Below are 16,528 nucleotides of genomic sequence, written 5' to 3'. Positions count from 1 at the left end.
GTGGGCGAGGTGTCGCGGGTCGATTAGAAAAGGAGAGATGCGCGCATGCGGTGGAAGAATTAGGAAGGTCTAAGGAGCGCGCGCGGGCGGGAATGGTGAAAGGTGGAATGGGGTTGGTTGCGAGTCTGTGCAGCTCGCAGCCCTGGAGATCCATGGGTAGGTTCGCGCTAAGATCCGTCAGTCGTCATCTTCGAGGACGCGCTTGCCTCCTCGGCAACGGGCGCCCGCCATTCACGACTTCCTGCACCATCTCCACAATGTCGAATGCCCAGAACGGAACAGGCGCTGGCCCGCAGTCACAGGCCGAACTCGCCCAAGTGAGTTTTGCGGTAATTCCTCTGTCCTGAATGTTAACAGCTCTGGTAGGCGTTCAAGGACCTGCAGCGAGGCGAACAGACCGCCGCCGCCTTGGAGAACCACCTCGATTCGATCGAGAAGCAGATTGAGGCGCTTTTGGCCCAGGCTGAGAAGGCTGAGCAGGAGCTGAAAAATACTCCGGAAGAGGACGAGAAGCCTTCAAGCGAAGAAAAGGGCTCATCATGATGTCTATCCAGCATGCGCCTGCGATATGATGTACACGACATGCGCTCGGATATACTTTCTAGAGAGATGAGAAAGACGCCACATAACATACGGGCATCACGATCGACGGACAAGAGTTTGACGAGCATTTCGGTAGTGATTGGCGAGGCAGGACGTGAGCATACATAATGTGCTCTTAGCAGAAGAGACACTTCCAATGATGGATTGATGGAGGACGTTCTGCGCTTCCAAATATCCTAAAACACTTTTCTATAAGCCACCGACAGTTGAAGGCTTCACTTCGGACCCCTCCGTCTTGAAGACCTCGTCCAAATGGAATACACCATTACTGTCCTTCTCAACCACGCCTACCTCGGTGATGATGCCATCAATGAGCTCCGCAGGTGTGACATCGAAGGCTGGGTTCCACACACCGATACCGTTCGCCGCTATGCTGATAGTTTCAACAACACCCAGATCCAATGTAACGCCATCATGTCTAGGTCCTTTGACAAGTGTCACTTCCTGTCCGGGGCGTTCTTCGATGACGATGTCGGCCCCCGATTTGGTCTTCAGGTCGATAGTAGTTCTTGGTGCGGCAACGAGGAACTTGACACCGTGATGCTTTGCAAGAATGGCCAATGAATAAGTTCCAATTTTGTTGGCGGTGTCACCGTTCGCAGCCACCCGGTCGGCTCCAACCACAATACCCGCGATGTTCTCGCTCTCACCGCGTAGTCGAAGTAGCGCTGCCGCCATGGAGTCAGTGATGAGAGTTGCTGGTATCTTGTCGTGAACCAATTCGAACGCAGTCAGCCTAGAGCCCTGGTTATATGGTCGTGTCTCAGAACAGAAAGCGTGCTTCAAAGATCCATTGCCGTACAGTGAGCGGATTACACCAAGCGCTGTGCCATATCCAGCAGTTGCGAGAGACCTGTAGGATTAGCCGCTGGATGTTGTTGATGTAGAATGGTACAAACCCTGTGTTGCAGTGTGTCATCATGCTCACAGGACCCTTCTTTCCTGCCTCCGTGTTCTTGACTACCCACTCTGCGCCATGCTTGCCGATGCTCTCGTTGTCGCTCACATCATCAACCAGCATCTTCTCCGCAGCAGACACGTACGCGTCTCTCACGGCTTCTCCACTCGCTCCCTCACTTGCAGCAGCTTCCTTGGTAATCTTTTGAAGTTTGCCTGCTGCATCTGCAAGGTTGACGGCAGTTGGTCGGCTGGTTACAAGGTAGTCCAGCTTTTCTGTAATGAAGATCTCGACCTCCTCAGCTACCGATGAGAGCTTCATATTGGTGAGTTCAACTGCAAGGGCGAGAGCAGCGACTATGGCGATGGCCGGTGCACCTCGCGTCCGCATCTCCTTGATGGCGTGCCATGCATCAGTGCTGGAGTAGATATGGTCATATTCTTCAGCATGCGGTAATTTCAACTGGTCCAGAATCTCGAGCTGGCCGCGTGAGTATTTAATTGCCTGGAGTACCATTTTGAAGGATTCGTGGAATGGTGTGTCACTTGAATGCGTGGCAGAAAATTTCTGGATGGTGAGCGTTGGGTGTCAACAGCCCCATCGCGGGCCCTGACGCTAACACGTGGGAGCCGCTCAACCCAGACATGCGTGCGGCCTCATCTAGGTTACACGACATACCCGGACAAAACATACACGGCCCACCGCCTGGGACCAATGCATCGCTGCTACTCCACGATCCGTAACTCTCGACGCTTCGGCATGACGGCACGCGATGACGAAATTTAGCCACGTGTGGCTCGGTGCCAAGGCTAGCTCCAGCCACCAAGCAACGCACCTGCCGGTATAGGCCACGGCCTCGCTGTTCTAGCCGGACCAACATGAGCTGGCCGTATTGATAATCCACATGAATCGAGTAAAGGTCTGTATTAAAGGAGGCACACTTGAATTCTGCAAGGAAGCCTTTCATCTTCACTCGAAAGTACCGCATTGCAGCCCTACGAGAGCCGCAAAAAAGGGTCCGTCAGCTGCAAGGAACCGGCAGTGAATAGACCGCGGTTGTCCCATGACGACGCCAACACTCGGACTTCACGCATATACCCTACGGCCCTGCGCGCCCAATTGCTCCTCCGCACCTCCGCTTCCGCTCACCCTCTAGATATCCCTAGTTGTTCGTCGCATAAGAACTGTGTTGTCCAACCAAGACGTTTTCGGTAACCACGCCCGTCTCTAGTTCTTCCCGATAGGCGGAGAAAAAGACCCACATCCTCACTATTTATCTTCCCCAACACCACACGCAGAGCAAGCCACCCAGCCAGAGAACATTACTGTGCACATGCGCAGACCAGCCAATCGCCGCATCCTACCTCGCCTTACCTCGCCGTGCCTTACTGGACCCTCGTAGTTTGGGCCCGATATCGATTGGAAGGTCAGACGAGAGAAATCGCCACGCCTCGAACAACCCCGCGCACCTTTGCGCCAGTTATATAACGATGCCCCTCATGCCGCGCTCCAACTCGAGCGTTGGGGTAAGCACCGCAGTCATGGCCTCCCAGGAAGAGCCCATACAGCCCTCGTACCGAGGCTACGGCACAATGGCTTCCCAGCGACCTGCGCAACGCCAAAGACGACACTCATGGCACACGCGCCCATGCATGCAGGAAGCAGAGAACTTCCAGGTCTTGGTAAGTTATATAGGGTGCATGCGCTCAACAATTTGCTGACAACGACAGCTTCGTAACTTTCTCGTCGAACTCAACTGCCGCATGGACTTTCTGGAAGACTATGGCCACCTCAAATACGATGCCGGAGTCGAATACGCATACAACACACTGCTCGCCGTCCGCGAATCCTGCTCGAAAATGTCCGATGGCGCAATCGAGGCCGGACGGCGGCAGGCTTCTGTCTTCGTCGAGACCTTGGAGGGACGATACAAAGATGCGATGGAACGGAAGGAGACGTTCGGGGAGAAGGTCCTGGAAGGAATAGTGCTCATGGACAACTACCTGACTGAGTTTGAGACGCGCGCATATGCTATAAGAGACGGGTCCATTGGCTCCTATGCGCAAGAAGTCTATGAGGAAGGTCGGAGAAAGATGGACGAGGGAATTGAGATCGCAAAGGGAGTGGTAGACGGCGGTCTCGACAAGGCACGACGCGCGCGTGAAACGATCGAACTCCGAGTCGAGCACGCTGTGCAACAAGCTCTAGAGCGAGCAAAGGCACACGGCCTGATACGCTACGACGACCTGCCCGAGCCCTGGCGAGTCAACCCACATATCCTCAAAGGCTACCGCTTCCAAGAAGGAAAGTGGGCTTGCGTCCGATCCATCTTCGGCCTTCACAACGAGCTGATCAACATCTGGACACACCTCCTCGGATTCATCATGGTCCTCGCCATTGCCTTTTACTTCTATCCTTCGAGCACCAACTTCAGCATGTCGACAAAAGCCGATATCTTCATAGCAGCAGTCTTCTTCTTTGCGGCATGCAAGTGTCTTGCCTGCTCGACCATCTGGCACACCATGAACAGCATCTCGCACCAAACGCTGCTCGAGCGCTTCGCCTGCGTAGACTACACGGGCATTTCCCTCCTCGTCGCCGCATCCATCATGACGACCGAATACGCCGCCTTCTACTGCGAGCCCGTCTCGCGCTGGTCCTACATGTGCATAACAGCACTGCTCGGCATCGGCGGCGTCATCCTCCCCTGGCACCCAACCTTCAACCGAGCCGACATGGCCTGGTTCCGCGTTCTGTTCTACTGTTCCCTCGCCCTGACTGGCTTCTTGCCGTTTGGCCAGCTCGCCTACACCCGTGGCCTCGAGTGGGCACAGTACTTCTACGCGCCTATTACTAAGAGTCTACTTGTATACGTTACCGGTGCGTTACTGTACGCGAGCAAGACGCCTGAGCGCTTCTTCCCCGGCCTTTTCGACTACGTGGGCTGCTCGCACAACATCTGGCATGTTGCTGTGCTGGGAGGTATCATCTTCCATTACATGGCTATGCAGACTATGTTTACGCAGGCTCTTACGAGGGCTCAGACCAGCTGCTCTGTGTACTAAGAGCGCCCTATCCTTACGCTTTTCTCTGTACCTCTTCTACCTCTTCGTTCTTCTCTTCTTTTCTTCGTGTGGAGCGTTCGGCATTGTGGAGCGAGTTGGTTGTTTGCATTGGGTAGGCGTCTGACCGGTAGATGTTGAGATGGTGGGTAGATGAGAAGGGTCTGGTTGGCGGATGCCATGCGGGACGCTGTATCTGAACTCATATAGACTGTCAACAATTACTACATCATGAATCCCCGATACTCATGCCAAACGTTCTCCCTAAGACCAGCTCATCGTGCGTGCCATTCATACCTCTACCAGCAATAACATGAACCATACACAACGAACCTGGGCTAATGTATCCCTTTTGTCATTACGACTCCCAAATGCTTCTCTGGATAAAACTACCTACCTAACAATCCCTAAACGCCATTCGCTATGCAGACAACCCATCTTGGCCCTACTTGCATCCCCAATCTAATGACTATCCGGCACATCCGGCAACCTCTCAATAACATACTTCCCCTTCGCCACACTCACAATCGGCACACCAGGAATCTTCCTAATCCTCCTCTTCAAATCCCTATCATTCGTCGCAACCAGATAAATCCTATGCTTCTGCACGCGATCCACAATACAGTCGTCCGCATACGTGCCCTTGTGCTCGCACTTGAGCCGCTGCCAGCGCTCGTCGCGGGCGATTCGTAATGCGATGCGGTATTTTGGACCGAGTTTCTCGAGCTCGGCCATTACGCAGGTGGTTATTATGGGTGTCGCTTTGGCGTAGAGGAGGTCCATGAGCGCTTTGTCGAGCTCGAGCTTGGCGTGCACGGTGTGCGAGAGGAAGTTTGTGTCTACGAGGACGGAGTAGGGGGGGCCGAGGGCGGTGTTGGCTTGGAAGAAGAGGGCGGAGGAGACTTGGGGGCTGGATGGGGGGGTTAGTTGAGAGCCGAAGTTGTTGACTGGGCGAAAACGCGATGTCTCCATGTAGTGGGCTTACATTTCTCGCTTTGCCTTGTTTTCTTCCTCTTTCTTCTTGGCTTCTAGCTCGCCGGCCATTTGGTTCTTCTTGCTGGTGTGGTGTTAGTGCTTCTGGAGCGAATGGTAGTAGGGCGCGTGGTCGCATACAGTCGTGCATCTCGTTGGCCTGGGTACATTAGTGGAAGCTCATCCAGAACATATGCTGACCATACCGACTATCCTCTTGGTTTGCGCAAACTTGCGCGTCTTCTTCTGGACTCCCATATCTGCTGAGTGCTAGGACTCTTCCGGTCGCGCGCAGGCTTAGTCGATCTGTAAAAGCCTTCTGAAGATTTCTGCGCGACAGGCGATCTAGCTTGTTCGTCGCGATGGCTTGCGCAGGGTAGGGACTGGGCGTGTCGTGGTGGTGAATGTTCGCATACCACTTTTGCTATCGATAACGCGGGCAACTTTTTGATGCCAAGACATTCAAAGGCGTCGGAACCGATGAGGGCCAAGCACCGATTGGAGGTCACGCAGGTCCCAGAATAGCAGCAGCGTTCCTGGTAGGAGGATCTGTCAACGCTGGCCCTGCATACAGGCCGTGTTTTTCCTGCATCCCTGAGCCAGCAACGAGGTGCAGACGTCAACAATCGGCTGCTCTGAAGAGGCCTGACACGCGGACGACTCGATCACCGCGAAGAAAGCACCAGTTTCCATTACTACACTTTTCGATTTTCGATAAATCCCCATCGCTAGTCTGCGGCCACCCACACATCACGCGAACGGGGCGCTCAGACTGCGCGTATTTGCCCAGCGGGTCCTCGACTCCGCCCCTTGTTACCCTGACCCCGTATCCGTCTTGCACTCCACCATCAGCATTTCCTCTCGTTCCCCGTCACTCGTTTCGGCGCTTCTCTGTCCTATCGATATCCCCAGCGACTGCCTCCCCTCGTCGTTTCACTGCTTTTCTTTCACCAAACGATTCCTGAAACACGTCTGTTGGAGTACACGAGCCTTGAACACCGGTTCTCCTGAGCCCTTTCGAAGACAGCCAACGGCAACCCTACCTCCGCACACACCTATACACCACAACCACGATGCGGCCTTCCGTCGGCTTCGTGGGGCTGCTGCTCGTAGTCGCACCCACAGTCCTCGCCCAGATCGAGAACGCACCTGAACTCAACACCGTCGCGCCCGGAGGCGACGCGGCGACGAACACAGCCGAGACCTCCGCCGCCGATACAACACAAGCAGCGGCAACGAACGCTGACGAGACCGCTGCCACATCACAAGCCGCCACCACAGAAACCACCGAGGCGGCAACCACTGCAGATGCGCCCACCAGCGCGGCCGCCCAGACAGGGTCTACAAGTGTCTTCAACCTCGTAGGCGCACCAACACTGGCGGGTGTCGGTATCCCAGACATCAAAGTCCCAGACACAGCCGGCGCTGCCTTTATGCAAAAGTCCGATCTCCCCGATGGAACCGTCTTCATATGTGTCGGCGCTATCCTCGCCTTCTTCGGTGCGGCAGTGCTGGCGTGGCGCGGTCTCGTTGCGTGGTCGTTACATCGTTCCGTGAAGCGGGCGGCCATGGCCCAAAATCTGGCTGATATCAAGGCCATGTCAGCAGTGCCTGGCAAGAAGCGGGGGATGTACAATGTAGTAGGAGCAAGTTCGACCATGTCCCTGGATCACCTGAACGCCGCCCCCATTGGCAAGTCAAACAAGGCCTTCAAGGGCGCGGCTGCCAACACAGCACAGCAATCGCAATCCTCTCTCTTCTTCTCCCCAACCGCAGGTGGCGCCGCCGGTATGCGAGATTCCGTCCACGTAGCAGGCAACCGATCCTCCACCTACCTGCCCGCGGGATACTACGCCTCTGGCAACGCAGCACCCGCTGCCGGATCACCACAAATGCACATTGGCAGCCAGAACCCCAACAATCTTTCTGCCCTCTCCCTCTCCACACCAGGGAACCGTTTCAGTGCGAGATCCGGCATGTCGCCACCAGAATCGCCGTCACTCCCTCCATCGCGAGGAGGCTACGCCCGTGCCCCTCCATCACGAGACGGCCTGTCCAACTACAACCGCAACAGCGTCGCAACCCTCGGTCACCAACCCGGCACCACAAGAAGCCCCGTCTACGGCCAGGACAACAACACCGTCAGCCAGTTGTCGCTCAATGTACCGGGCGGCACGACTGTGCCTGGTGGCCGCACGCCGAGTGGATACCTAGACGACCTCTTTGAAAACCACGGCAACGGATCCAGAGAACGATTCTAGTTGGATCTCGAACAGCAGCCCGCAAAGCAGCGTCCCGTAAGCGCGGGAAGTTGTAGCCTGAAAAGCAGCTCGACGGCTGGTTATCGTTTCTCGTATAAGCCGGGTGTGGTGGCGAGCGCTAGAGCCGTGTCTGCGAGCACGATATCCATAATAGAAGATTACTACCGGGTATGAGTTGTGCGATAAGACCAGAACGACAAGAACGCGTTCTTATGGTATTTGTTGAAAGACAAAGAAAGAGAGAGAGAGGAAAGGAAGAAACCAGAAAAGAGCGGTCCTGTCTTGTTGAATATCCTCTTTGCTCATGCATGCCCCATTTTCGCGCGTGCACGTTTTTTTCCGTTTTCTTGCTTTTGGGGTTCACGGCCGCAAGCTTGTGATACCAACATTATGCCTGTTTTGGCTTTTCTTTTTCTTGTCCGTTTCTCTGCATTGGACTTTGTGGTATTGTCGGGCGGTTTGTTCGCCGAGTTCACCCCATCTGCGGTCTTTTACTATTATCTTCTCTTGTTTTATTATCATGGCTTCTCTTGTTACGATCCTAGGGTTGTGAAGCTCCTCCGTTATTACTGGAGTTAGACAGGCGTTACAAGAATCTGCGAAGGGGAGCGTGCATCGGTTCCTAGTCGTTTAGCCATGACATGGCCTGTCGCGTTCTGAAGTCTCGTTTTGAGCGAAGAGAGGGTGGTTATCTACTGTTGTAGATGTAGATTTTGCATATTAGACCCCATAATGAAGTACTATTAAGCAAGAAAACGATCGAGATGCTGGCTCAGTGTGTTAACAGTAGTGGCGAGGGGGAAGGGAAGAAGCATCGTGTGATTGTGGGATACTAGACTGCCGGTACTGGGTAGCGCTGGCGCTGGGGCTATTGTGCGGAGTTTGTGGAGTACAACATGCGATATGACGTCCCGGTGTGTCCATCGTGTACTTTGCTAATGCGGATTCCGTTTAGCTATGTGGATGCACGGTTAGTACGGGTAGCAGCACTCTAGATCACAGATGCACCTCATACAAGGGGGAAACTGAACAGTCTGGAACCTACGTTGACTTTAGGTCACCTCCTTTGCAAGGTTTTGGGTCAATGTAGTCTGCAGACCTGTTCAGTTTTTCCCTAGGTTGGCGTGGATGAGGGACAAGACAAGTAAAGGGCTTTGACAATATTGAGAGCCAGTTTTAATGCGAAGCACACCTTGTAGTTCATCTATATCTTACACAAATGCATAGTCCAGTACCCTTTTTGTCTATCTACCACCAAACATCGATGGCTAAATTTTGCAACGCTACGGCGTTGTAGTGATTGTGTACATATGACTACCTTGCCTTCTTGGCCATGGCCTTGCGTTTCCTCGCCTCGCCGTTGAGGTTGGGCGCGGTGGCGTTCTGGATGGCGGCCTCCTCTTCAGTCAGGTTCGATGTCTCGACCAGTGGCTTGTCGAGCAATTCCTTCTTTCCGAGGATGCGGCCGGCGGTTTGGTTGTAGGCGAACATGGGGAGCTTGAATAGGAGGGTGTCGTAGATGGTGGGCTGGGGCTCCTCATCGGGCTGGATGCTGTTAGTGAATGCACCGTGTTGGAGAATTGTATATACGTACGTCGACAAGGTATTCGCCCTTCATTCCATCCTCGTTCTCGACTTCCAAAAAGACATTGCCGACGGAGTCAACGACTAGGATTTTGCCGTTCTCAGAGACGATGCGCTTCTTAGCTCCCTGAGGACCGGAGATGACCTCTGCCTCGACTGGGGTGCTGATGCCGTCGTCACGCGCCTTCTTGGCAGCTTGCGCCTTCTTGGGTTTCTTCGCATCCTTCTCCATGGCGCGTCGCTCGCGACGGTTGCGTGGGCCAACCTCCTCAGGAGTCTCTTCAGCGGTTTCGTTCTCGAACTGCTGGGCGTTCACAGGGGCGGCGCCGGCGTCAACTCCAGGAATGCCCTGGAGACCACTCTCGTCACCCCAAGCAGTCTTGCGCGCCTGGCGGACGAACCTCTCGGCGTAGTCCCTGCGGCGCTTCCATCCCATGACCAGGGCGAAGTAGTGGAAGCCTCCACCGAGAACGACGAGTAGACCGAAGATGACTGAGCCGAGGCCAGGGCGGAAGCGCTCGTAGTAGTAGCCAGAGCCCCTCCATGCTGGGAAGCCGTTCCTCAGGAAGTGGTCGTAGCGCTCGCGCTCAGGGCCCTTGAGCAACTTTCCCACGACCGAGAGGCGCTGGTAGGCGGCGGTGACCTTCTTCAGGTGCGCGTCGGTCTCCTTCTTGGACGGCTTCTTTCCCGCTGGGTTGGTCTTCGCATACTCGGTGACAAAGTTCTTGCGGGCCTTGTCCGGGTGGAGTTCGCGCGACTTCTTGCGGAGGGCCTTGGTCAATTGGTCTTGGGACGCGCTGGGCTTGACGCCGAGGAGATCGTAGAAGGTGATGTTGGCGCCGTCTGCTTTGGCGACTTCGTCACGGATGCGGAAGATTTCGTGGTCTGCAGTGCGCTGTCAGCAAGTAGCTCCCAGTTGCACATGAGCTGGAGCTGGGGAAATGCATGTGGGGAAGGCGCATATGTGGCCGCAAGCATGCATTTGAAGACGACATGCAATTGTGATACGCACCCTCTTTGGTCCAGGCAGCGGCGAATGCTGCAAAGAGGCACAAGACCAATGCGAGCAACGCGTGAGATCTCATGGCTGGGGTGGATGAAGTTTGGCTGGTCTGCGAGCAAGTGATAGGGAGGCTGCAGGCTTGTGCCGCGAGATGTCCAGTAGTGCTAATGACGGAACGTGGCCCAATTAGTCTGACCGCTGTCGACGGGACACAGGTGTAGCAGGCCTGCGCGATAAAGAGGCCCTCTTCGCAGTGCAGTCACTCTCCGCTTTCACTCCAAGTCTCTGCAATTGATACAAAAAATGTGGCCTCTTCACGACTTGCATGTGAGACTCGGCTGAGCGTGTGGCTGTGTCTGTGGGCAGGCGCGACCCTGAACTACGGGATTCGCGGCAGGGGCCAACAAAAGTTCCCATACGGTCAGCGACACGCAACCTCCTCAACAACTCGACTTGCACTCCATCTACACTCACTTCAGCCGCGTCAGCGCATTCACTCTCTCGCGACTCTTTCCCATCCACGTAAGGCAGCCATCTACTACATACAATTCTACCTCCTTCCCCTCTAGAGGACACATCTCCAGCCTCCCCTCGATCTCCACCACTACCAGCAGCTGAACTGACCATGACTTCCCCTCAAGATCTCGAAGAACAACAACAGACCCTCATTACCCCCGACCAGCGCCAACAAACACCACCACCCGAAATCACGACCCACACACCTTCTGTCATGTCTCGCTTCAGCATCCCCATCGATGCCCTGACATCCAGGATGAACTTGGGCGGACGCTTCGACAGCATCCGCTCTACTTCAGTCTCGTCGCGATTCGCCAACCTACGACCCATCTCCGAGTTCTTCGACTTCAAGCGCATCTCCAAGCCCGCCAACTTTAGCGAGGTTCAGAGCAGGGTCAACTACAACTTGGGCTACTTCTCGAGCAACTATGCCGCTGTCTTCGTCATGCTTAGCATCTACAGTCTGCTCACCAACTTGATGCTGCTCTTTGTCATCATCCTCGTGGTCGGTGGTATGTTTGGAATCGGCAAGCTAGAGGGCAATGATCTCCAGCTCGGTAGCTGGCGCGCGAGCACCTCCCAGCTATACACTACGCTCTTCGTCATTGCGATTCCTCTCGGACTCTGGGCCTCGCCCTTTTCCACTGTTCTCTGGCTCATCGGCGCAACTGGCGTCACCGTCGTGGGCCACGCTGCATTTTTGGACAAGCCCATCGAGTCAGCTTTTTCCGAGGAGGCGGTCTAGGTGGTCGGCCGCGAACTCCTCCTTACACTATGCCCCGCTGGGGAAGACCACCAGGGGGCTCGTCAGGTGTGGGGAGATACTATGAGGGGGGACAGAACGACGTGCATAGGTTTCAAGAATCGGATAACGACGATGAGAAGGGTGGCGTTGTATTAGATCAGGCGTTTCAGCCGGCTTTGAACGGAAAGAGCATAAATCCGGATGAGCTATACTTTAATGATATGGATATTAGTGCCTGGGAGGGCAGGGCAGCAGCTTTGGGTGAGGCAACATACCAAGACCGTGGCCATCAACAGGATTATGATGAGTATCTCGGCGACGACTTCGATACCGCTGAATACGAGGAAACACTATTCCGGCGCGTACTCGATAAGATTCGGATAGCAAGAGCAGCGGGTAATCCAAACGTATCACTTAGTCCAGAAGAGTTACGCGCGTATGATTCACGACTTCGCGGACCAAGGACAACAGCAGTTCGCCCTGAAATACACTCTCGGCCGAACAGTGCTTACTACCCCAACGACCCCACAAGTGTGGTTAGAGACGATGCGACTAGCAAGCACGGCAGTTCTTCCAGATCGAAGAAAGATCAGAAGCGAAGTTCAATCTTTGGATCAAAGTCGAAGGAGAAGCCCAGCAGTCGCAAACGTACGTCTACCATATCAACTACAGATAGCCATGCACCGCCACCCGGCTTCGTCATACCTGGCCCGGACGGGCAGCATGTGTACGCGCCCATCAATGCTTACCAGGGTAGCCTGGAACGGGAACGGGAATCTCCACGTCCAGCGTCCCGTTCCGTGTCTGATGCTAGTCATTACGTCCCTTCGCCATCGCACGCCAGCTTTTCTCGAGAAATGCTCGGCGCGTTCCCAGAGTCTGTGGTCGATTACCGTCCCACCTCTCCTCCACGGCAAGGTCGTATATCCTCTCGACAGGCTGCCTACGAGGCTGATCTCCCACACGGGTCACGCACAAGGTCGTCTTCTATTCAATCTGCTGGGCTTGTTCCGTTCCCTGTGGAGCCTTACCAGTATCACAACTTCAGTCCTACATCCTCTACATCACCGACTTCGCCTCAACCGCAATATACACGGAGTGTAAGTTCGGCCGTGTCTGAAGCTAGCTACACATCAGTGCCACGACGTGTTCCCGTCCCTGCTGCTGCATCGGCATCACTTCAGCGAGCAGCACCCGCAGCACGTAGCCATGTCAGTCAGTCGGACCCAGCTTTGGCTGCGCAAGCATCAAGCTCTGCTACTCCAGCCCAACCTCAAGAAGCTGTCAGAGGAAGTGGCCATGGAGTTGAGAGGCGGCGGAAGAGCGGTAAAAGTAGGAAGAAAGGTTGAAGCATCTCGATGTAGTTGTACATGGTACAAATCCCCCGCTCTCCAATCTGACACTTCTGATCCAATTGATTCTTGCTTTCGTAGACGTTGCATACAAGATAGTGGCCTCGAAGACGGCCACGTATGTAGTGGGCCCATGATATTCCTGTTGTACTGATAAATATATGTATTGCCTGCTCCACTGAGTGTGTGTTGTTCGATAACAGTCATTCGATCTGACTCTTAAATCAGCCAAACGTGTCTCGAACTGGGCAAGGAGCGCCTGCAGGAACGGGTCTGTCCCCTCAATCCAGCCTCTTAGCACGGTTTGTTGAATGCCATATTGCGTGTGCTGCATCTGCATCTGCGGTCTCGAACACTTACAACGGTTTTCTAGACACTTATGCGACAAGGGTACGCGCACAACGGCCGTTGCATAACGGCTGTTTCGATCGCGATCACGTCAAAAGCCACGGGTAGCCATCAAAGAATAACCAATATTGATGGAAGAAGTTTTGGTCACCTGTGTTGCACTCGTCTCGCGTAGAGTACGAATTAATCTCCGCGATTTTCATGGTTCACGCACATCATCGCACATGTGCACAAGTGGGATCTGAGACGGCATAAATCGGAGGTGGCGGTACATATGTACCTGCAGGGCTACGCCGGCACGCCCAACCACCAAAAAGCGGTCAGTTAGTCTGCGACGATCATTCCTCTGCCTGCTCCACAAGTTCGCGCACATCTTTAAGCTGGCCAAAGTTCCTTCCCTCACCAGCGAAATTCCCCAACCGTGCCATCTTTTGTGGTCTTTTTCTACCCGTCGACGTGTTCCTTACTAGTCCTTGACTCATTTCCCACGTTTTCCCGTCGGTGTCGTCGTTGCGCACGGTTGGCCTGTGTTGTCACAGTGTGAGAAAGTTGGGTTGCTGTAGCCTCGAATTAGTTGGCTAGTAGGGCGCGCATCGCGCATCAGGCCAAGGCAGGGTCAAGGAAGCAGGGAAGAACCTGAGCTGAAGTGAGGCAAAAGAGGAGGCGATTGAAGCCCAAGAGACCCACATCCCTTCACCGGTTGTGTGTTGCGACTGCTGCTCTTCTAGTCCACTGGATACTGTTGCGCTGGCTTCAAGACTCACAGTCATAGAGTCGTTGTTGTCGCTGAACCTCATCACCGCGCATATCAAGAGTATTCTTGCGCTGAATGCGCTGGGCGGATCAATACACTGCACACCACCGCATCCCGACGTCTGTCGCTCGCGCGCATTCATCCCGTCGCTCATCAACATCAAGCCTCGGAGTACCAACAACACCCCTTTCAGCCTCCATACACCCTAAACCAACCTTACTCCTCCCCTCCTCCACCAACACCCACACCCCACGCCCCGCCACCATGGGCTACGGCAGCAGCTCCTGGAACCCCTTCTCAACAGGGGGCTCACCCTCGCGCCGCTCCTCATCCGGATACCGCCCTGGCTACGCCTCGTCGTCGTACTCGGCGTCCTCGCGCCACCACAGCTCCACGTCGCGCTACAAGCGCTCACCCCGCGACAGCTACATGCAACACCTGTACAAGAAACTGCAACACTTCCTCCGCGAAATCTGGCGCTACGCCCAACGCCACCCCTACAAAGTCTTCTTCATGGTCATCATGCCTCTCGTCTCCGGCGGCGTCTTGCATAAACTCGCGAGGCAGTTTGGCGTTAATCTGCCTGAGATGGGGGGGCCGGGTGCGAGAGGCGGGTATGCTGGATCCGGGCACACCAACACCAACTACAATACAAGGGGTGCCAGCAGCAGCGGCGGCTACTACGGCAGCCAAGGCTACGACTACTCCAACACCCGGAGCGCCCCCAGCAACAACGGCGGCGGAGGCATGATGGCCGGCCTCGGCAACATCGACATGCAGAGCGTCTCTTCTGGCATCGGCGGTCTGGCTAGTCTGGCGAGTATGGCAAGCAAGTTCATGTAAAGAGATGAAGAGGAGCTGACTGCGGCTTCCTCTTCTAGGAACGGTCGAGAACGTCCTTACTATCACGCGCGTTGTGGGGAATCTGACGCGTGGGGGAAGTGATTGGTGACATGAGGAGCAGAGGAGTGATCCTCTGCAACGACAGGCGCTGCCGCAGATTATGAGTGAGGAGATGGCGAGGAAGTGGGAGTATTGGAAGGGGCTGTGATGGGATGGGGAAAAACGGTGGTATTTTTGTTTTTGGCCTTTGGGCTTTTTTCTTATTGCACGACGTTACGACGGCGCGATGTGGGGAGACGTTTGACGACGTTTTTCTCCTGTTCTTTTCCGTTCTGGCTTGTTTAGCTTTCTTGTTTTTTTCTTTTCGTTAGAGATATCCCTCCTTTGCGTAGGCTTGGACCTGCCTGGCGTTCAGATGCAGATCAAAACTTGCTCTTCCTATACTTCACTACTCACACCATGCGTGCACCTAGATCAACTCATGAAGCCTGTGAAGTACGTGTAGTAGATTATCCAAACTAAACCTACAGTGAAAAGGTACTCAGGTACCCAGTACAAACTCCAAGGATATCGTCATTCATACACCCCATCCCCCTCCCTCCCTCCTCCCCATCCCCGCTCACCCAGAAACCACATTAGCAAAAACCTTCGCCGCAAGCCCACTCAACAACCTCGCCTTATCCGCCTGCGGCATCTCCTGAAACACAGCATAAACGCTCTTCCCCTTCGTATCCCTCACGGCCCCCAACCGATTCCCCGCCACCGCCCCCGCAACCATACCGGGGAAATTCGCCACAATAAACCCCATGGCCCCTCCACTCAACCCGCCAACTATACTCCAGAACTTGCTAGTAGGATGCGCGTCTTGATCCGCCATCCCCTCTTCCCTAAGCATCTCCTCAAAGATACCACCGAATTGCTCTTCAGAGAACCGGTTGTGGGATTCTTCCGTGTTGCCGGCGGGTGCGCTGCCGAAACCGAAGGCGGACCACGGGAAGCCTTGGGCGAAGCCGCCGCCGGTACCTGCACCCGCACCCGCATTTCCTGGGATTTCTTCTTCGAAATCAGAGTCTGGTGTTGCGGTACTACCCGTGAAACTGTTGTAGGTGCGTGCGGCGTCGTAGTCGCGGCGCCGTGTCGCGTCTGAGAGCGTGTAGTAGGCGTCGTTGATTTGCTGGAAACGCTTTGTGCGGCTTGCGCGCTCGGGGGAGTCGGAGGGGACGCGGTCGGGGTGGTGCTTTAGAGCTGCTCTGTGGGGGAGTGTTAGAAGTTGAGCAGAGAGGGAGGGTTGTGGGGTGGGTAAGCTGTACTTCTTGTAGGCATCGCGGATTTGCTGTTGGGAAGCTTTCGAGTCGACCTCGAGGGTTTTGTCTATGGTATTGTATGAGCTTTTGGGTGGGAAGTAGACAGTTGTGTGCGCATACAGTAGTCTGGTTGGGGAGCTGCGTGGTGTTAGTTGGACGTTATCGCTAGGCTGCTGTGTATCTCACCCATGATGTTGGCTGGTTTCGGAGATTGATATTCTAGCTGAAAAGCAGTGTTTAGATTGAGTGTTAGGAAGGCGATCGAGGGAATGAGCAAGCTTCA

General features: G+C 54.8%; 8 protein-coding genes across 8 annotated transcripts; 5 read left to right on the top strand and 3 right to left on the bottom strand.

Moving 5' to 3' along the window:
* Positions 1 to 257: 257 nt before the first annotated feature.
* J4E93_008250 (uncharacterized protein) lies at positions 258 to 543 on the top strand (the record flags this gene model as incomplete). The annotated part of the gene is made up of 2 exons (XM_049346152.1): positions 258 to 317; positions 367 to 543. The coding sequence occupies 2 exons, from the start codon at positions 258 to 260 to the stop codon at positions 541 to 543; spliced, it is 237 nt and encodes a 78-aa protein (XP_049196553.1).
* A 249-nt stretch (positions 544 to 792) lies between these two features.
* On the bottom strand, positions 793 to 2,017 carry MRI1 (S-methyl-5-thioribose-1-phosphate isomerase; the record flags this gene model as incomplete). The annotated part of the gene is made up of 2 exons (XM_049346151.1): positions 793 to 1,456; positions 1,503 to 2,017. 2 exons carry the CDS (start codon positions 2,015 to 2,017, stop codon positions 793 to 795), a joined length of 1,179 nt encoding a protein of 392 aa, XP_049196552.1.
* A 974-nt stretch (positions 2,018 to 2,991) lies between these two features.
* J4E93_008248 (uncharacterized protein) lies at positions 2,992 to 4,566 on the top strand (the record flags this gene model as incomplete). Its single annotated transcript, XM_049346150.1, has 2 exons — positions 2,992 to 3,183; positions 3,232 to 4,566. The coding sequence occupies 2 exons, from the start codon at positions 2,992 to 2,994 to the stop codon at positions 4,564 to 4,566; spliced, it is 1,527 nt and encodes a 508-aa protein (XP_049196551.1).
* Positions 4,567 to 5,025: 459 nt separating this feature from the next.
* On the bottom strand, positions 5,026 to 5,793 carry J4E93_008247 (uncharacterized protein; the record flags this gene model as incomplete). The annotated part of the gene is made up of 4 exons (XM_049346149.1): positions 5,026 to 5,473; positions 5,549 to 5,620; positions 5,677 to 5,695; positions 5,742 to 5,793. The coding sequence occupies 4 exons, from the start codon at positions 5,791 to 5,793 to the stop codon at positions 5,026 to 5,028; spliced, it is 591 nt and encodes a 196-aa protein (XP_049196550.1).
* An 815-nt stretch (positions 5,794 to 6,608) lies between these two features.
* J4E93_008246 (uncharacterized protein) lies at positions 6,609 to 7,796 on the top strand (the record flags this gene model as incomplete). The annotated part of the gene is made up of 1 exon (XM_049346148.1): positions 6,609 to 7,796. The coding sequence occupies one exon, from the start codon at positions 6,609 to 6,611 to the stop codon at positions 7,794 to 7,796; it is 1,188 nt and encodes a 395-aa protein (XP_049196549.1).
* A 3,212-nt stretch (positions 7,797 to 11,008) lies between these two features.
* Positions 11,009 to 11,644, top strand: J4E93_008245 (uncharacterized protein; the record flags this gene model as incomplete). Its single annotated transcript, XM_049346147.1, has 1 exon — positions 11,009 to 11,644. One exon carries the CDS (start codon positions 11,009 to 11,011, stop codon positions 11,642 to 11,644), a length of 636 nt encoding a protein of 211 aa, XP_049196548.1.
* A 2,718-nt stretch (positions 11,645 to 14,362) lies between these two features.
* Positions 14,363 to 14,941, top strand: J4E93_008244 (uncharacterized protein; the record flags this gene model as incomplete). The annotated part of the gene is made up of 1 exon (XM_049346146.1): positions 14,363 to 14,941. The coding sequence occupies one exon, from the start codon at positions 14,363 to 14,365 to the stop codon at positions 14,939 to 14,941; it is 579 nt and encodes a 192-aa protein (XP_049196547.1).
* Positions 14,942 to 15,560: 619 nt separating this feature from the next.
* Positions 15,561 to 16,435, bottom strand: J4E93_008243 (uncharacterized protein; the record flags this gene model as incomplete). Its single annotated transcript, XM_049346145.1, has 2 exons — positions 15,561 to 16,312; positions 16,432 to 16,435. 2 exons carry the CDS (start codon positions 16,433 to 16,435, stop codon positions 15,561 to 15,563), a joined length of 756 nt encoding a protein of 251 aa, XP_049196546.1.
* Positions 16,436 to 16,528: the final 93 nt, after the last annotated feature.

Source organism: Alternaria ventricosa (assembly GCF_023758065.1).
Source record: "Alternaria ventricosa strain BMP 2768 chromosome Unknown scaffold_16, whole genome shotgun sequence".
NCBI classification, from domain to species: Eukaryota; Fungi; Ascomycota; class Dothideomycetes; order Pleosporales; family Pleosporaceae; genus Alternaria; species Alternaria ventricosa.
This window is presented reverse-complemented; position numbering and strand designations above follow the sequence as displayed.